The following is a 21183-nucleotide window of genomic DNA, read 5'->3' as shown; positions in this document are numbered from 1 at the left end:
GCAACCCACTGCAGTTTTCTTGCCTAGAGAATTCCATAGACAGAGGAGCCTGGCAGACTACAGCGCATGGGGTCGCAAAGAGTTGGACACGACTGAGTGACGACCACTTGCATCTCAAAATATACAAAGGGCCTGGTGGATCCAAACTGCAGCCCTCTGCACTCTGGAGCTACTAGATCCACAATTCTGTCTTGAAGTTCTGACCAAAAAACATCCACCACTTGGCCATACACTATCAGCCATGTTACCAGTTCCCTGAGGGTGGTGCCCTTGGCCTGCTGGAAACAGTGCATTCGATTCTTCAAGGGTCCTTTTCCAACCCGGGAAAGTTTAGGTTTAAACATGAAGATGAAAAGATAAATTAAGCCCTAAGGATCAAACTATTAAGTTTAGGAGTAACCCTTGTATTTATTGTAGCCCATGAGACTTCTCTGTCCATGGGATTTCCCAGGAAAGAATACTGGAATAGGTTGCTGTTTCCTTCTCCAGGGGATCTTCCCAACATAGGGGTGAAATCTGTGTCTCCTGCATTGCAGACAGATTCCTAACTGCTGAACCACCAGGGAAGCCCAACCCTTGGATCGTGGTTTCTTTAAAGTATTATAATAGTTAAGAGATTCTAGCACATTGAAGACTGATAGATTAGCCTCATGCATTTTATTTTTTATTTTTTTTGTTTGTTTTTTTTCCATTTATTTTTTATTAGTTGGAGGCTTATTACTTTACATCATTGCAGTGGTTTTTGTCATACATTGAAATGAATTAGCCATGGATTTACATGTATTCCCCATCCCGGTCCCCCACCCCTAGATAATATACATGTTTCAATGCTGTTCTCTTGAAACATCCCACCCTCGCCTTCTCCCAGAGTCCACAAGTCTGTTCTATACATCTGAGTCTCTTTTTCTGTTTTGCATACAGGGTTATCATTACCATCTTTCTAAATTCCATATATATGTGTTAGTATACTGTAATGGTCTTTATCTTTCTGGCTTACTTCACTCTGTATAATGGGCTCCAGTTTCATCCATCTCATTAGAACTGATTCAAATGAATTCTTTTTAATGGCTGAGTAATATTCCATGGTGTATATGTACCACAGCTTCCTCATCCATTCTCTGCTGATGGGCATCTAGGTTGCTTCCATGTCCTGGCTATTATAAACAATGCTGCGATGAACATTGGGGTGCATGTGTCTCTTTCGGATCTGGTTTCCTCGGTGTCTATGCCCAGAAGTGGGATTGCTGGGTCATATGGCAGTTCTATTTCCAGCTTTTTAAGAAATCTCCACACTGTTTTCCATAGTGGCTGTACTAATTTGCATTCCCACCAACAGTGTAAGAGGGTTCCCTTTTCTCCACACCCTCTCCAGCATTTATTGCTTGTAGACTTTTGGATAGCAGCCATCCTGACTGGCATGTAATGGTACCTCATTGTGGTTTTGATTTGCATTTCTCTGATAATGAGTGATGTTGAGCATCTTTTTATGTGTTTTTTTGCCATCTGTATGTCTTCCTTGGAGAAATGTCTGTTTAGTTCTTTGGCCCATTTTTTGATTGGATCATTTATTTTTCTGGAGTTGAGCTGGAGGAGTTGCTTGTATATTTTTGAGATTAATCCTTTGTCTGTTGCTTCGTTTGCTATTATTTTCTCCCAATCTGAGGGCTGTCTTTTCACCTTGCTTATAGTTTCCTTTGTTGTGCAAAAGCTTTTAAGTTTCATTAGGTCCCATTTGTTTATTTTTGCTTTTGTTTCTAAATTCTGGGATGTGGGTCATAGAGGATCCTGCTGTGATTTATGTCGGAGGGTGTTTTGCCTATGTTCTCCTCTAGGAGTTTTATAGTTTCTGGTCTTACATTTAGATCTTTAATCCATTTTGAGTTTATTTTTGTGTATGGTGTTAGAAAGTGTTCTAGTTTCATTCTTTTACAGGTGGTTGACCAGTTTTCCCAGCACCACTTGTTAAAGAGATTGTCTTTTCTCCATTGTATATCCTTGCCTCCTTTGTCGAAGATAAGGTGACCATAGGTTCGTGGATTTATCTCTGGGCTTTCTATTCTGTTCCATTGATCTATATTTCTGTCTTTGTGCCAGTACCATACTGTCTTGATGACTGTGGCTTTGTAGTATAGTCTGAAGTCAGGCAGATTGATTCCTCCAGTTCCATTCTTCTTTCTCAGGATTACTTTGGCTATTCGAGGTTTTTGGTATTTCCATAAAAATTGTGAAATTATTTGTTCTAGTTCTGTGAAAAATACCGTTGGTAGTTTGATAGGGATTGCATTGAATCTATAGATTGCTTTGGGTAGTATAGCCATTTTGACAATATTGATTCTTCCAATCCATGAACACGGTATGTTTCTCCATCTGTTTGTGTCCTCTTTGATTTCTTTCATCAGTGTTTTATAGTTTTCTATGTATAGGTCTTTTGTTTCTTTAGGTAGATATACTCCTAAGTATTTTATTCTTTTTGTTGCAATGGTGAATGGTATTGTTTCCTTAATTTCTCTTTCTGTTTTCTCATTGTTAGTGTATAGGAATGCAAGAGATTTCTGTGTGTTAATTTTATATCCTGCAACTTTACTGTATTCGTTGATTAGCTCTAGTAATTTTCTGGTAGAGTCTTTAGGGTTTTCTATGTAGAGGATCATGTCATCTGCAAACAGCGCGAGTTTCACTTCTTCTTTTCCTATCTGGATTCCTTTTACTTCTTTTTCTGCCCTGATTGCTGCGGCCAAAACTTCCAAAACTATGTTGAATAGTAGTGGTGAGAGTGGGCACCCTTGTCTTGTTCCTGATTTCAGGGGAAATGCTTTCAATTTTTCACCATTGAGGGTGATGCTTGCTGTGGGTTTGTCATATATAGCTTTTATTATGTGCCTCATGCATTTTAAATATGTAATAGTATTTAGACTTTTGAGTTTCAGTTGGAAAGGGAAAGAAAATTTGATTCCATTTTTGTGAATATTTTGAGATTTTAAAGAAAGCTGGTGCTTCATTATATTAATACATCTTATTTCTTAGGCTTATAAGAATTTGTTGCTTGGAGATATTTTGCTTTGTTAGAGAACCAAAGCAGAACTGATTTCTCTAGGCAAGAATACTGGAGCAAGTAGTCATTCTCTTCTCCATGGGATCTTCCAGACCCAGGGATCAAACCTGGGTCTCCCACACTTCAAGCAGATTCTTTGTCATCTGAGTCACTAGGGAAGCACCATGAGAATTTATCACTTGGAGATATTTTGCTTTGTTAGGCCACCAAAGTGTTTACAAAGAAAATAAAATATATTAAATTTATGAATGCAGTTCAAAGTGTTTAGGGGAATTTAATTAAGTTTGTAAATGAATTTTCAAAAGAGCTTAGTGTCCTCAAGTTAATAGATCATTAATCAACTAGAATTGAAAGGCACTAGACTCATGTTGCCATATTTATAAACAGAATAACAAGAGTTATAAACTGAACATAACAGCTTGAGGATAACTAGGTAATTTCTATGTTATGAAGGGAATATTAATTTAAAATCTAAGTAGTCCTTTGTGGTCTATTCTCAGACTTAAAAAAATTATTCACAGAGATGGCTATTAATGCAAATAGCTAATATTTATGGAGTACTTTACGCAGATGATCTCATTCCATCTTCTATTCCAGATATTGTTGTTGTTCAGTCATTCAGTCCTGTCCAACTCTCCATGATCCTGTGGACTGCAGCACTCCAGGCCTCCCTGCCCTTCACCATCTCCCAGAGTTTACTCAAACTTATGTCCACTGAGTCAGTGATGCTATCTGTCATCCCCTTCTCCTCCTGCCCTCAATCTTTCCTAGCATCAGGGTCTTTCCCATAGAGTTGGCTCTTCACATCAGGTGGCCAAAGTATTGGAGCCTCAGTTATAGCATCAGTCCTTCCAATGAACATTCAGGGTTGATTTCCTTTAGAACTGACTGGTTAGATCTCCTTGCTGTCCAAGGGACTCTCTAGAGTCTTTTCCAGCATCATAGTTCAAAAGCACGAGACAGTGGGAAGTCAGGAACTGGCTCAAAGCCACACATCTAGGAGGTTGTACAGGTTGGACCTGAGTTGTTTCTTACAGAGGCTACACTGTTACCCACAGTGCTGGATGATCTCTGGGGCTTGGGTTTCCAGGGTCTGCACTGAGGTTCCTGGGGAATGGCTCACACTTCGCTAACTTTTATACCAGTGAATGAGAGCTTGTCTGCACCCCCACCTGCCCCACTTCCTTGGTGCTCAGCACAAATAGGGAAGGGGTTTCTTTTTTTTTTTTTTAATATCTATTAATTTTTGTATACATTTGCTTCAAGTCCAATTTTCCCTTCAAATGTATGTCTTCAGGATTCTTTTTTAAAGATATTGAGATATAGTTGATGAACGGCTTTCTTGCCTTGAGAACCCCAGTAACAGTATGAAAAGGCAAAAGATATGACACCAAAAGATGAATCCCCCAGGTCAGTAGGTGTCCAGTATGCTATTGGAGAAGAGCAGAGAAGTAGCTCCGGAAGGAATGAAGTGGCTGAGCCAAAGCCTAAATGATACCCAGTGGTAGATGTGTCTGGTGGTGAAAGTAAAGTCCAATGTTGTAAAGAACAATATTGCATAGGGACGTGGAACATTAGGTCCATGAATCAAGGCAAATTGGAAATGGTCAAACAGGAGATGGCAAGAGTGAACATCAACATTTTTGGAATTAGTGAACTAAAATGGATGGGAATGGGTGATTTTAATTCAGGTGATCATTGTATCTACCACTCTGGGCAAGAATCCCTTAGAAAAAATGGAGTTAGCCATCATAGTCAAGAGTCCAAAATGCAGTACTTGGGTGCAGCCTTGAATGTGACAGAATGATATCAGTTCATTCCCAAGGCAAAACATTCAACATTAGAGTAATCCAAGTCTATGCCCCAACCACTAATGCTGAAGAAACTGAAGTTGAATGGTTCTAGGAAGACCTACAAGACCTTCTAGAACTAACACTGAAAAAAAAAGATACTTTTCATCATAGGAGAATGGGATGCAAAAGTAGCAAGTCAAGAGATACCTGGAGTAACAGGCAAATTTGGCCTTCAAGTGCAAAATAAGCAGGGCAAAGTCTAACACGGTTTTGGGAAGAGAACACGCTGGTCATAGCAAACACCCTCATCCAACAACACAGTAGAAGATTCTACACATGGACATCACTAGATGGCCAATATTGAAATCAGATTGATTATATTCTTTGCAGCCAAAAATGGAGAAGCTCTATACAGTCAGCAAAAACAAGACGGGGAGCTGACTGTGGCTCAGATCTTGAATTCCTTATTGAAAAATTCAGACTTAAATTGAAGAAAGTAGGGAAAACTGCTCGGTCAATCAGGTATGACCTAAATCAAATTCCTTATGATAATACAGTGGAAGTGACAGATAAATTCAAGGGATGAGTTCTGACAGAGTGCCAGAACTAGGGATGGAGGTTTGTAACATTGTATAGGAGGCTGTGATCAAAACCATCCCCAGGAAAAAGAAAGGCAAAATGATTGTCTGAGGAGCCCTTTCAAATAGCTGAGAAAAGAAGAGAAGTGAAAGGCAAAGGAGAAAAGGAAAGATATACCCATCTGAACGCAGACTTCCAAAGAACAGCAAAGAGAGGTAAGAAAACCTTAACTGATCAATGCAAAGAAATAGAGGAAAACAACAGAGTGGGAAAGACTAGAGATCACTTCAAGAAAATTAGAGATACAAAGGGAATATTTCATGCAAAGAGGGGCACAATAAAGGACAGAAATGGTATGGATCTATCAGAAGCAGAAGATATAAAGAAGAGGTGGCAATAATACACAGAAGAACTATACAAAAAAGGTCTTAATGACCCAGATAACCATGGTGGTGTGATCACTCACCTAAAGACAGACATCCTGGAGTGTCAAGTCAAGTGGGCCTTAGGAAGCATTACTACGAACAAAGCTAGTGGAGGTGATGGAATTCCAGTTGAGCTATTTCAAATCCTAAAAGATGATGCTGTGAAAGTGCTGCATTCAATATGCCAACAAATTTGGAAAACTCAGTAGTGGCCATAGGACTGGAAAAAGCCAGTTTTCATTCCAATCCTAAAGAAGAATAATGCCAAAGAATATTCAAACTACTGCACAATTGCACTCATTTCACATGCTAGAAGGTTAATGCTCAAAATCCTTCAAGCTAGGCTTCAATAGTGTGTGAACCGAGAACTTCCAGATGTTCAAGCTGATTTTAGAAAAGACAGAGGAACCAGAGATCAAACTGCCAACATCCATTGGATCACAGAAAAAGCAAGAGAACTCCAGAAAGACATCTACTTCTGCTTCATTGACTATGTTAAAGATTTTGACTGTGTAGATCACAACACACTGTGGAAAATTCTTAAGTAGACAGGAATATCAGACCACTTTACCTGCCTCCTGAGAAACCAGGACAAGAACCAACAGTTAGAACCAGACATGGACAATGGACTGGTTCAAAATTGGGAAAGGAATACATCAAGGCTGTATATTGTCACCCTGCTTATTTAACTTATATGCAGAATACATCATGGGAAATGCCAGGCTGGATGAAACTCAGCTGGAATCAAGATTGCCGGGAGAAATATCAACAACCTCAGATATGCAGATGACACCACCCCAATGGCAGAAAGCAAAGAGGAACTGAAGAGCCTCTTGATGAAGGTGAAAGAGGAGAGTGAAAAAGCTGGCTTAAAACTCAACATTCAAAAAACTAAGATCATGGCATCCAGTCCCATCACTTCACTGCAAATAGACGGGAAAATAATGGCAATAGTGACAGACTTTATTTTCTTGGGCTCCAAATTCACTGTGGATGGTGACTGCAGCCACGAAATTAAAAGATGCTTGCTTCTTGGAAAAAAGCTATGACAAAACTTGACAGCATATTAAAAAACAGAGACATCACTTGGCCAACAAAGGTCTGTATGGTCAAAGCTATGGTCTTTCCAGCAGTCACGTACAGATGTGAGAGTTAGACCATAAAGAGGGCTGATGCTTTTGAACTGTGGTGCTGGAGAAGACTCTGGAGAGTCCCTTGAACAGCAAGGAGATTAAACCAGTCAATCCTAAAGGAAATCAACCCTGAATGTTAATTTGAAAGGTTGATGCTGAAGTTGAAGTTCCAGTACTTTGGCCACCTGAGGCAAACAGGGACTCATTGGAAAAGACCTTGATGCTGGGAAAGATTGAAGGCAGGAGGAGAAAAGGAAGACAGAGGATGAGATAGTTGGATGGCATCACTGATTGAGTGGACAAGAGTTGGAGCAAACTCCAGCAGACAGTGAAGGACAGGGAAACTTGGTGTGCTGCAGCCCATAGGATCACAAAGAGTTGGACAGGACTGAGCGACTGAACAACAAGGACAGCACTGAACCCATGTGCCTACAGCCTGCGCTCTGCAGCGAGAAGCCTGTACGCCACAACTGGAGAGGATTCCACACACAGCAACGAAGACCCAGAGCAGCCAAAAAAATTTTTTTTCTAATAAACACATTAATTTAAAAAATTTGCCTAAAATAAGGAACGATGATATTAACATAACAGTATTGTTTCTTTTTTACCTTTATAATACAATGAGCGTCCATGTACTTTAAATTTTTTTAATTAATTAATGTATTTGACTGTCCTAGGTCTTAGCTGGGGCATGCCAAATAGTCTATCTTCCTTGTGGCATGCTGGATCTTTAGTTGCAGCCTGCAAGCTCTTAGTTGTGGCCTGTGGGATCTAGTTTCCCAAACAGGGATTGAAGCCGGGCCCCTGCATTGGGAGTTAGCCACTAGACCACCAGGGAAATCCCTCCAGGATTGTTTCTAGGTAACAGAAAGTTCAGGTGGGATTGGTGATTGAACTATAAGAGAAATTATCATTGCCCAGAGATGGAGGCAGTGACTAGGGGAACCTGGTGTCTAATATTTTGTGGACAGTGACTGTGTCCACAAAAGTATGATGATGGTTGCCTCCTGCTGTCAGGGTGTTGTGATCACTGTCACTCAGATTTAAATATGGGTTGTACTGGGCTTCCCTTATAGCTCAGTTGGTAAACAATCTGCCTGCAATGCAGGAGATCCAGGTTTGATTCCTGGGTCAGGAAGATCCCCTGGAGAAGGAAATGGCAACCGACTCCAGTATTCTTGCCTGGGAAATCCCATGGATAGAAGAGCCTGGCACACTACGGTCTACGAAGTCTCAAGAGTTGGACATGACTTAGCAACTAAATCAATCAATCATGGATGCTGAGGAGCAAAGACGTGGGCTATGCTGGGTCACATGCATTGTCTCCTGATCGCTTGTCTAGACCATCGTCTCCACTGCAGGGTCTGGAAATCTGAAAACCATGGTCCCTGACTCTCTTGCCTTTCTACCTGTGAGGTTCTGGGGATGACGGGAGGCAATGGAGGGAGACTGGAAGGGGGAGACAGGAAAAGGCTTTTTAGGAGTGGGGGCTACTGGGAGCAGCTCTCCAAGGAGCACTGGTGGTGGTTCTTGTAACACTGTTGCTCTTTGCTTCCTGCAGGCATGAATCTGTAAGTAGCTTTAACCTCCACTTTGTTCCTATAGCAATCCAACCCCTTTATCACTAATGCTCTGTGTTCAAGCCTCTCTGTTTAAAATATTTACAGTGCTTTCCATTTTGCCCATTGGATAGACAAAGGTCTCATTCTGTTGTTTGCTTTTTGTGCTCAGCTCTTTGATTTGAAGTTAGATCCATCTTGTAGCATCTACATCAGGTCTGGTTGCCTCTAACTGCTACGTGGTACTTCATGGGGTGTACATGGACCACACTGGACCCATCTCCTTCTCCAGGGTGGACACCTAGATTGCACCCACCAACATGCTATGATACATATTTTAACATATTTCCTTTTTAGACCTGTGTGAGAATTTATCAGCAATTAAATTATATACCCAGGATTGAAATTGGTTTGTCATAGATCAAAGGTCTCTGCTACTTTTGACCAAGCATTATAAGATCATGATCTTGAGTAGCACACTTCCCTCAAAATATTAGATGATGCTACAGATGTTGCTGTTTAGTTGCTAAGTCGTGTCTGACTCTTTGTGACCCCATGGACTGTAGCCCACCAGGCTCCTCTGTCCATGGAATTTCCCAAGCAAGAATACTGGAGTGGGTTGCCATTCCCTTCTCCAGGGGCTCTTCCCGATCCAGGGATTGAACCCAGGTTTCCTGCATTGGAGGAAGATTCTTTACCATCAGAGTCACCAGGAATTTGTTACCTGTGAGATGTTGCCTATCAGTTGCCTAAACTGAGTCGTTTAGTGGAAGAGCCCTGGAATTTTCTGCATTTGGAGTCTGAGATCCAGGCTAGCTGGGGAGGAGGCAATGTCCTGTAGGAGACAGACATGCTAGGCTGTGGCTCTGAAGACTTGATGGGGAGGCCCCACTCCAGACCTGGGTGTGGGAGAAAAGAGAGCCAATGTGACCTGTGAGAATGGATGATTTCTCAGGAAGAGATTACAATGGAAGGGGGAAAAAAAGAGATCAAGAGCAGAGACTTGGAAGGGGGAAGGGGAACCCAAGGAGAAGTGATCAGAGATAGTGCAGGAAGGAGGGAAGTAACCCTAGCTGAAGAGGGAGGCCTGACCTGCACAGGAAAGGGGCCGACTCCCTGCTCTGGAAGCCCAGTGCTGTGAGAGCTGCCATACACCATATAGACACGAGGTGGCGCTGTGGCCCATTCTAACAGCCACTCCTCTTAGTGTCGGGGTTTTCTCCCTACTGGGCTTCCCAGGTGGTGCAGTGGTAAAGAATTCGCCTGCCACGCAGGAGACTCGGGTTCAACTCCTGGGTTGAGAGGATCACCTGGAGAAGGAAAATGGAAACCCACTCCAGTATTCTTACCTGAAAAATTCCATGGACAGAAGAGCCTGGGAGGCTACCATCTATTGGTGTCACGAAGAGTTGGATGCAACTGAGGAAGCACGCACAATTTCTTCCAGGCTACAGTCCGTGGAGCTGCAAAGCATTGGACATGACTGAGCGACTAACACTTTCAAAGAGAAATTAATGTGTGTTGCCCTCCCCACAACCCTCCCTCCGCACGCCTTCTTTTTTGTTGTTCAGTTGCTCAGTCATGTCCGACTGCAGCACGCCAGGCTTCCCTGTCCGTCATCAGTTCCCAGAGCTTGCTCAAACTCATGTCCATCGAGTCAGTGATGCCATCCAACCATCTCATCCTCTGCTGTCCCCTTCTCCTGCCTTCACTCTTTCCCAGCATCAGGGTCTTTTCCAGTGAGTCAGTTCTTCAAATCAGGTGGCCAAGGTATTGGAGCTTCAGATTCAGCATCAGTCCTTCCAATGAATATTCAGGACTGATTTCCTTTAGGATTGACTGGTTTGATCTTCTTGCAGTACAAGGAACTCTCAAGAGTCTCCTCCAACACCACAGTTCAAAAACATCAATTCTTTGGTGCTCAGCCTTCTTTATGGCCCAACTCTCACATCCACACATGACGACTGGAAAAACCATAGGTTTGACTAGCCAGACCTTTGTCAGCAATGTTTCTGCTTTTTAATATGCTAAGTTGGTCATAGCTTTTCTTCCAAGGAGCAAGTGTCTTTTAATTTCATGGCTGCAGTCACCATCTGCAGTGATTTTGGAGCCCAAGAAAATAAAGTTTGTCACTGTTTCCGTTGTTTCCCCATCTATTTGCCATGAAATGATGGGACCAGATGCCATGATTTTAATTTTTTGAATAAGTTTTGAGGCAGATTTTTTACTCTCCTCTTTCACTCTCATCAAGAGGCTCTTCAGTTCCTCTTTGCTTTCTGCCTAAGGGTGGTGTCATCTGCATATCTCAGGTTATTGATATTTCTCCCAGAAATCTCGATTCCAGCTTGTGCTTCATCCAGACTGACATTTCACATGATGTACTCTGCATATAAGTTAAATAAGCAGGGTGACAATATACAGCCTTGACGTACTCCTTTCCCAATTTGGAACCAGTCTTGTTCCATGTCCGGTTCTAACTATTGGTTCTTGACTTGCATACAGGTTTCTCAGGAGGCAGGTAAAGTGGTCTGGTATCCCCATCTATTTAAGAGTTTTCCACAGTGTGTTGTGATCCACACAAAGTCTTTAGCATAGTCAATGAAGCAGAAGTAGATGTTTTTCTGGAGTTCTCTTGCTTTTTCTATGATCCAATGGATGTTGGCAATTTGATCTCTGGCTCCTCTGCCTTTTCTAAATCCAGCCTGAACATCTTTAACAGATGAGAAACCCAGAAAGGGATGTAGCTTGTCCCAAAGCACACAGGGGTGTCATGGCCGAAGTAGGGCCGAGTTACTCACCAGGCCCAGCTCTCCAGCACCACGCACTTTTCAGTCTTGCCAGCAGTGAAATCACCTTTCTTGGTTATTCCTATCCTTTCTGTTTCAGGGTTCCCCACCTGCCCCACCTCCATTATCCTTCCACCTGCAGCCAGCCTCTAAGATACGTTTCAGTATAAACTAAATCAGGTTGAACACACCATGAACACCCTCTGGTGGTTCCATCTTACCCTGATATTCATCTTACTGTGGCCGACAGGGCTTGCCTGCTTCTGGAAGCTTGACTCTGAGTCTATCTACACTTGCCTTTTGGGTTTGCTCTGATAAAGCTGGTTGTGCGGTGCCACCTTCATCAGTCCGTTTGCTCTGTTTCCCGGCTCTTCTCCTCTCCCCCACCGACCCCTTTGGTCTCAGGCTGACTCCCTGGGTATCCCCTACCTTCTCCACAATGCCCTCCCCTCTGCTCTACCGCCTGTGTGGTCATGTTCAGGTCTTTAATGTTTCCTTCCCCTCGAGACTCAACAGTGGGGTGGGAAGCCAGGGTCCATTCTGTCTGCAGCCTGTCCATCAGGGTCCAGTCATGGTTCTAGGAAGGCAGTTGCACTAAGGATGACTGTGCTGGCAGAGCAGCGATGGCCAGCACCCGGTGTCACAGGACAGGATCGTCAGGGGCCAGGCCACTGAGTACTAAGATACAGCCAAGAACATCTGTTTGGAACCACAAGCAGAGCATCAGCTGTTTTCAGCATTTGAACAAATGGTGTTCAGTACAGAACAGTCTGCCAGAATGGTTAGCCAGAGCCACAGAATCAAGTCCGCAGAAGGACCCCTCACTGTTGCTCTTACCTTTGTATTCCAGGAGCTGGTATATTTCAGTGTGTGGGCAAAAAACAAAAAACAAAAAAAACTGAAACTTGGTTTCAATTCCAAGTTTTGGAGAATGTGGGGCTGCATCTGGAGCAGGTAGGAGTCAACATGGTCTTTGTTCTGACTTGGTCAGACCCTCTCCCAGAGATGGAGACAGCAGACCCTTGAGCCAGACAATGACAATAATGTGAAAGCATGCGATTGCTTGTGGACATACCAACTTTGGTCTGTTGGCCCATAGGATCAACACTTCAAAATATTTCCCACTCTTTTCTCTCATACGAGGCTGGAAACTTTCCTGGTGGTCCAATGGTTAAGAATCTGGCTTCCAATGCAGGGGACGCAGGTTTGATCCCTGGTCAGGGAACTAAGATCCCACATGCCTCGGAGCAACTAAGCCTGAATGCCACAACTAGAGAAATCCTACACACTGCAACCAGGACCCAGTGCAGCATCGTCCCTCCCCCTGCCACCAAAAAAAATAAATAAATAAAAGAGCGGTACCAATGGGTGTTAATAGAGGTTTTAGATTTCCTCAGTGCATAAGCCAGACAGCTGCAGGGTTACTGCAACACAAGTTTGTTATGCAAAGGAGGTCATACACAGAGACTTCAAAAAGGCTAAGGAAATGAAAAATGATCTAAATTAGCTTTTCTTCTATTTCATATCTCAGTGCTAAATTATATTTAACATTGTTTTTTATTTTTCCAGAAGTATCCAAAATTGGACAACAGAAATCAGATAGTCTTTTGTTTCTGCAGGAAGTTTTGACATTTGACAAACAGAAACAAGTCTGTGGTTTTTAAATCTGGCTCCCCTCTGCAGGCCAGAAACTCCTCAGTTGTCAGCTCAATTCTGCCAACTTCCTGAAGAGGAAGGATTCTTTCTAGCTGGAGAGATGCTAAATCAATGTTCAGTACAGGATGTGAACAGGGGGTGGGGTGGGCAGAGGAAAGGGAAGACAGGAAGAAAATCAGTATTAGCTCTTTATAGAGAGAGGTTTGGGGGAAATTCTGGAAAGACTTTGAAGCAGCTGCAGGCTGAGATGCAAGGGTCAGGAGAACCCTTTCTGAAAGCTACTCCAAATGTCTTGGCGTCAATACTTGGTGTGTGTGTGTGTGTGTGTGTGTGTGTGTGTGTGTGTATGCTTAGTCGCTCAGTTGTATCCAACTCTTTGTGACCCCATGAACTCTTGCCCACCAGGCTCCCCTGTCCATGGAATTTTCCAGGTAAGCTACTGGAGCCAGTTGCCATTTCCTATTCCAGGGGATCTTCCCAACCCAGGGATCGAACCGAATCTCTTGCATCTCCCACACTGGCAGGCAGACTCTTAACCACTACACCACCTGGGAAGCCTCATAAATACTTTTTAAGAAACAAAAAACAGGTCACTAGGAATAAGTATATAAAACAATGAGTATGGTGATTATACTGTTTAAAGCCAAAATCAGGATATTTGACCTGCTAATTGGACAGTGTAATTGGAACTGAGACTGACCACCCCTTCCAGATGGGGGCTCCAGGCCGGCATGCATGAACCGGAAATGTTTGCCTGGAGAGCAAAAGGTCGCCCAGATGGTTTCCTGTTCCTGATTAGGCTTCCAGATCATGTATGGTGGTGGTGTTGAGAGAGCAAGAGAGGTTAGTAAGAGGACAGAGGGTCTGTCCTTCTGACTTCTCCTCAGCTCAACCCTCAGGATCACAGTGCACACTGTGTCCCTAAATTTAGGTCAAATTTGCTAAGAAAAGTGACATAAATGAGCCATAGGCAAGACAGGGAGGAAAAGAACACTGCTGGGACATTCCTCTCAATCTTTTGTTTCAGGACAAGACTTTTGGTTTACACTGGAATCTACAGTTTTGCTTGTTTGGAGTATGTGTATGCATGTGTAATCTGAATCTCACTCACTCTTTATACTGGAAGAGGAAGCAGCTCCAGAACAAGACCTGAGTCAGAAGGCAGGTTGTTTTTGGCTGCCCCCTCATGACTTGTGGGATTTTAGTTCCCTTATCAGGGATTGAGCCTGGGCCCCAGCAGTAAAAGCGCTGAGTCCTAACCACTAGACAAACAGGGAATTCCTGTGTCCACTATTATTTTAAAGACTGTCCAGTTCAAAATGCATCCTATCTTTCGCAATTTTCTTTTTTGCATATATTTATTCATTTGTCTGCCTCCAGTCTACTTGTGACATGCCAGATCATCATTATGTCATAAAGGATCTTTCACTGCAGTGCAGGGACTCTCTAGTTGTGGTGTGTGGACTCAGTAATTTAAAACTTGTGGTTTGTGGACTCAGTAATTTAAAACTTGCAGATTTAGTTGCCCCGCAGCATGTGGGATCTTAGTTCCCCAACCAGGAATTGAACCCAAGTCCCCTGCCTTCCAAGGCAGACTCTTAACCACTGAACCACCAGAAGTCCCCATCATCTCTTTTTTATTTCTATCATCTTTTAAAAATAATCTTTATGGAGTAAACCATGTGCATATATATATATATATATATATTTTTTTTTTTTAAAGAGAAATGTGTAGGTAAAATAGAGATGTATTATCTTGGTTTTCCCATTTCCATATAATAAACTCACTAAGACTGCCTTAAATGCAAAACATAGAACCTTTGATTCAGGAATTCCTGTTAAGAGTCAGAAACCCCAACCCACACTGCGATACATACCTCTTGGTGGGTATTTGAAAAGATAAGGTACACAGATTAAACTTCTATTTTAGAAACTTCTGCAATAAATTGGTTTTCAAAAACATATGGGCATGATACAGCCATTAAATAGAACTAATAAGTTTTTACACATTATTTAAAATCATTTAAATCGTTAGGATAATTATATAAAGAAAAAGTGGTATTATAGAACTCATGTCCAGCTGTTCGATGCTCAAAAGTCAATATATGAGGACTTCCCTGGTGGTCCAGTGGGTAAGAATCCGCTTACCAACACAGGGGACATGGGTTCAATTCCTGATCTGGGAAGATTCCACATGCCACAGGATAACTAACCGGTGCTCCACAACTACCGAACCTGTGCTCCAAAACAAGAGCAGCCAAAACAGTGAGAAGTCTAAGCACCCCAACAAAGAGCAGCCCTTGCTCACCGCAACTAGAGAAAGTTCAAGAACAGCAACAAAGACTCAGCATAGCTAAAAATAGATATTTTTAAAAATCTATAGGCAAGACAGAGACAAGCGTTGGTAGAAAGGAAAGTTACTTTTAATTAGAATGCCAGCCATCTGGGGAGATGTTGGACTCAATGCCACCCCTCAAACCATCTCCAAAGGTTATGCTCGGCCGTGAAAGTTTTTGAAGGGAAAAAGGGGAAGTAATCTCAGTTAATCATTGAGACAGGGGGTCAGAGTCCTTGCCATCTCCCATGGTGTGCAGCCTTGCCGACTTCTTGTGATTTTTCTTTAGGTGCTCTCTTGTTCACACAGTCTGTTCTCAAGATTACTAAGCAGGAAAGGAGGGACACTATCTGGTCATCTGTAAATTATTAGCACTTATTCTTCATTTCTGCTTCTTTGATCAACAGAAAGAACCAACACATTAGGCAAGGTATTGTGTGATCAAAAGATCTGAAAGGTGTGTGAGGGCTTGAAGTGAGTAGAGCATGGGTGGTGCCTGGTTTAAAATTAGTGCAAGGGACCTCTGCAGAGAGCTCTTTCCTGCCCAAAGTGCTTACTGTGACCGCATTTATTTATTGCATTAATCACCTATATGTCCCTTCCCCTTAGCATAAAAGACTGCCTTAACCCAGCTTATAGACCCAAGAGTTCACCGTTAACAATCTTAAACCATCAGCTGACTGTCTTCAAATTCCACCAAAGATATCAAATAAACTCAAACATATTTGGACTTCTCTGTGGCCACCAGACAGCGCAGGGGACATCGGTTCAATTCCTGGTCTGGGAAGAGCCCACGTGCCTCAGAACACTAAGCCCGTGCCCAGCAACTACTGTGCCTGTGCTCTAGAGCCCTCTAGAGCAACTGCTGAAGCCCAAGTGCCTAGAACGCCACAAGAGAAGCCACCACAATGAGAAGCCTGAGCACCACAATCAAGAGTAGCCCTCACTAGCTGTAGCTAGAGAAACCCTGTGTGCAGCAGTGAAGATCCAGTGCAGCCATAAGGAAGAAAGAAAAATCTTAAAACATCAAACATATTTATTTAATGCCAACAATAGGCAAGGTCTTTTGTGGGTGCTATGGTTTAGTCGCTAAGTCGTGTCCGACTCTTGCGACCCCGTGGACTGTAACCTGCCAGGCTCTTCTGCCCATGGGATTCTCCAGGCAAGAATACTGGAGTGGGTTGCCATTTCCTTCTCCAGGGAATCTTCCCAACCCAGGAATTGAACCTGGGTCTCTTGCACTGCAGGCAGATTCTTTACTGACTGAGCTATGAGGGAAGCCCGTTGAGCTATGTGGGTGCTAGAGATGAAATAAAGTATAAAATTCTGTCACTTGAGAGTTTATAACTTAGTTCCGGATGTACTCTCAAATTCTCATTGCTTTAGGACTGATAGTCAATTTCTTCCCACCCCAAATGAATTATCCAGAGAGGATATCTGGGTATGTTATAGGTAACAAAATGAAACTACTTTTGAGCTTGATTTTAGTCATTAATGGCTCTCATCTGCACATTTTCTCTCTGCTAATTACCATCTGACAATTTAGAGAGGTATTTCATATCAAGGACCTAACCAGCATTTTATGGGCTTCCCAGATGGCTCAGTGATAAAAACAATCTGCCTGCCAATGCAGGAGACTCGGGTTCCATACCTGGGTTGGGAAGATCCCCGGAGAAGGAAATGGCAATCCGCTCCAGTATTCTTGCCAGGGAAATTCCATGGACAGAGTAGCCTGGTAGGCTGCAGTCCATGGGGTCTCAAAGAGTCAGACACGACTGAGTGACTTCACTTTCACTTTTCACTTTCATGCATTGGAGAAGGCAATGGCAACCCACTCCAGTGTTCGTGCCTGGAGAATCCCAGGGACAGTGGAGCCTGGTGGGCTGCCGTCTATGGGGTCACACAGAGTCAGACATGACTGAAGCACTTAGCAGCAGCAGCAGCAAGGCTTGCAGGATCTTAGTTTCTGACCAAGGACTGAAACCCCACTCTTGGAAGTGAAAGTTCAGAGTCCTAACCCCTGGACCACCAGGGAATTCTTTGTCTTTAAAACCAATTTTCTTGAAACTGATTTTCTTTGCTAAATATATATATCTATAAATCATATATGTGTGTGTGTGTGTGTGTTGGTTGTAAGTAAATACAGATAAATTCCCTGTTCTGTGAACACAAAAACAGGCTAGAATGGCCTTGGGATGTAGGAAAGAAGAGAAAGAGACTAAGAAATTTGGGTCAGGGTGTCTGGCCCTCCAGGGAAGGGCAGGTAGTGCATTAAGTCCTCAGTCTCTTCACCTGGTGGTCTGTACTTCAGTTCAAGAGCTAAGCATGTGGTCCATCTTGAGGGTCAGCATTTGGGAAGTGGGTGTTGGTCCCACAGGCAGCTAACCGGGGACCTTCATTTGTTGTTGTTGTTTGGTCACTAAGTCGTGTCTGATTCTTTGCGATCCCATATACTGCAGCTTGCCAGGCTTCTCTGTCCTTTACCATCACCTGGAGTTTGCTCAAACTCATGTCCATGGAGTTGGTGATGCCATCCAACAATCTCATTCTCTGCTGCCCCCTTCTCCTCCTGCCTTCAATCTTTCCCAGCATCACGGTCTTTTCTAATGAGTTGGCTTTTTTCATCAGGTGGTCAAAGTAGTGGAGCTTCAGTTTCAGCGTTAGTTCTTCCAGTGAATATTCAGGGTTGATTTCCTGTAGGAATGACTGGTTTGATCTCCTAGCAGTCCAAGGAACTCTTAAGAAGTCCGTGGCTTGTCAGGAACTGGGCTGCACACAGGAGGTGAGTGGAGGGCGATTGAGCAAAGCTTCATCTATATTTATGGCTGCTCCCCATCACTTGCATCCCCCTGATCTGTAGAAAAATTGCCTTCCATGAAATCAGCCCCTGGTGCCTAAAAGGTTGGGGACCACTGATTTAGATCACGTAATGCCTGCTAGAAATGAAAAGTTGAGAGGCATGGGCCCAGGGCTGACATTAGCTTAAATGAAAGCTGGCAAGTGCTGGACTGACTGCTTCCTAACGCTTGTGCAAGGCAGGGGCACAGGAGACCACACACACCCATGAGGTGGTGGACACAACACTGGGAAAGCTGTCCAAGCGTTAGGCCCTAGCTGCTTCTTATCTTCTTAAATAAACATCTGGGTTTCTCTAGTTTCCCAGGTGGCTCAGAGGTAAAGAATCCACTTGCCATTGCAGGAGACACAGGAGATGTGGGTTTAATCCCTGGGTTGGGAAGATTCCCTGGAGAAATGGCAACCCACTCCAGTATTCTTGCCTGGAGAATTCCATGGACAGAGGAGCCTGGTGGCTATAGTCCATGCGGTCTTCTCTAAGTAGCCCCTGAGGATGAGGGGGTGGAGATGCGTGGTGCAGGCCTGGACCGACCTGAATCACAGAACAGACGCTGACCATCTTCCTGAGTCTCAATATTCAAAGCTAAGTCTCACCACTAAATACATATATATATATATATATATATATATTTTTTTTTTTTTTTTTTGGCTGTTGCTGGGTCTTTGCAGTATCGCAGGCTTTTCTCTAGCTGAGGCGAGTGGGGGCTACTCCATAGTTGCAGTGCTCAGGATTCTCATTGCTGTAGCTTCCCTTATGGGCTCTAGGCATGTGGGTTTCAGTAGCTGCACTGCTCTGGGCTCTAGAGTGCAGACTCAATAGTTGTGGAACACGGGCTTACTTGCTCCAAGGCATGTGGCATCTTCCCGGACCCGGGATCAAACCTATGTCTCCTTCATTGGTAGGTGCATTCTTAATCACGGAGCCACCAGGGAAGCCCTTAAGTCTCACCATTTAATGGGTGAGATGTGTCTTAAAGAGTAGAAAGCAAAATCCATAGAAAAATTTTAAGAAAAGATATAAAATCAGAGAAATGCTATTTAGCTACTCGGGCCCTTCTGAGCTTGGCCCCAGACCCCTGGAGATCCGAGGGACTTGTTCAGGGCTATGACCCAGCTCTTTGCCCTGCCCAGGCCGAGAAGCTGGCAGATGTGGGAGCCACTGGCCTTGTCTGGGGATCAGAGCTGCACCAGGGCTGTGGGTGACATAAGAATTGCAGGGGGAGGGGGCAGCGGTACCTAGAGAGCTGGAGAAGAGACACAGGGGGAGCGGGAGGTCCCTTCATCCCCCCTCTACTGTCCCTACAGTGAGGTCCTGCCTGGCAGGGGCATCCAAGAAGGACATTTTACTACACTTATAAACTTCTTTTCTTTAAAAAAAAAAAAAAAACACTCAAATTAACTAGCTCGTAGGAGTTCCTCAAAAGCTTTTATTCTTTTTTTTTGACCGGCACACTGCCTGGTACACACTGCCAAGTAGGCATTCAAAAAAAAAAATTTTTTTTTTAAATAGGCAATTTATAACACCGGGAAGATTTCATTTCAGTGTTTCCGAAAACATTCCTAGAAAGAGTTTACTCCCCTACGACTCCAGAGATTAGAGGTTTTGTGCTAATTTTTATAAGCCACCTCAGAGAAGACAGTGGAATAATTTGGATGAACACTTAAGTGTTTGGAAGGGCAAGTTAAAAATTCCCAGAAATCTAAGAGTTGTCCTAATTGCGGGGAAGATCGTGGCTTCTGCCACCCAGGGCAGCTTTGCAGCAGTGCTCAGAGGACACAGAAAAGAGTCTCAGTGTCCCTCCCTGACCAGAGGCTTCCAGGACATTTCTCCTGCTTGCTTCCTCTAAGACTTCTGGTGGAAGGCAGATCAAGAGAGAGGGACCGTGAATTCTCCAAGTGGCCCAGGCCTCACACACTAGCTTGGCCCAACCAGTGGTTTAACTACCGAGCATGTCACCCTGAAAGTGCGTGCGACATTTGTCCCACCAAACAGACTAACAGAGACCCAGAATCAGGCATTCGGGACTGTCATCAAAGGAGTCACCTCCCTTCTTCCACATAATGACCTGGGATTCTGTGTGCAGTAGACAGGAACAGAGCTTTTACAAATTAAATAACTTCCTTACCATACAATAAAACATCATGACATACAATTCTCTTTGGGAAATCTTTCCCATTCTCAAAATTAACTTACAAAATTTTGTGCAAAAACACTGGCCTCAAATAAATAGGGGGAGAAAGTGGGAAACGCAGAACTTTTGTGGTTGCTTTTGTTTTTTAAATTAAAAGCTAAAAAACACTGGCTGCACTTCAAAGTACTTGCAGAACGAGATTCATCAAGAAGGCTGTGAAAAACAGCCCTCTGGGTCAGAGCTGCATTTTTTTCTTTTTTGGCTGTGCCTCACAGTATGTGGGATCTTAGTTCCCAGAATGGGGATTGAACCTGGGCCCCCAGCATTGGAAGCATGGAGTCTTAACCACTGGATGGCCAGGGAAGTCCCCCAGAGCTGCATTTTCAAGTGAGGTTTTTTGGGTTCAAAATTCACTATAGATGCCTCCACTGAGATCTCTCACAACGCCCTCTCGGACCAGCTTCAGGAGGAAACTGGTCTCTGTCGTCACATTGTGCATGGTCTGAAAGTTCATGGCAGCCATGCAGAGATTGTCGAAGTAGTGCAAAGGGGTTCTGGGTTGGTTCAGGGCGTAGCTAAAGCCCGCCAAACTGACTTCATCACACAGATGCGTGGCTAATACGACGGCAATGACACCAATCGTGGGGACGTTCTGCAAAGGAGAAGAGACAAAGAAAAAAGGCCTTAGCACAGTCACTGCTTTCCAGGTTCGCTACATGCACAAATATGTACTTGGGACTGCAACTTGATACATCACACCATTTTACGTATCAGCCAATTCTAAAGTCTGACCTGCCATTCAAGTCAGGAATCTGGACTCTAAAACATGGTCTGTGATATGAATTCTTTTTTCTTTTCGAAAGTATTTGTTTATTTA

The 21183-nt window shown here is 43.5% G+C and overlaps 1 protein-coding gene across 5 annotated transcripts in view; it reads right to left on the bottom strand.

Moving 5' to 3' along the window:
• Positions 1 to 2401: 2401 nt before the first annotated feature.
• Positions 2402 to 21183, bottom strand: part of ST3GAL5 (ST3 beta-galactoside alpha-2,3-sialyltransferase 5) — a 73273-nt gene continuing 54491 nt past the window's right edge. For all 5 annotated transcript variants that reach the window (XM_020889448.2, XM_070479479.1, XM_070479487.1 and 2 more), the window contains one exon: positions 2402 to 20958. In XM_020889448.2, coding sequence (XP_020745107.1) covers positions 20710 to 20958 — 249 coding nt within the window. In that variant the 3' untranslated portion in view covers positions 2402 to 20709. The remainder of the gene's footprint in view (positions 20959 to 21183) is intronic.

This window comes from Odocoileus virginianus, chromosome 2 (assembly GCF_023699985.2).
Source record: "Odocoileus virginianus isolate 20LAN1187 ecotype Illinois chromosome 2, Ovbor_1.2, whole genome shotgun sequence".
Taxonomy (NCBI): Eukaryota; Metazoa; Chordata; class Mammalia; order Artiodactyla; family Cervidae; genus Odocoileus; species Odocoileus virginianus.
Note: the sequence above shows the minus strand (reverse complement) of the source record. Positions and strands in the feature narration are given on the sequence as shown.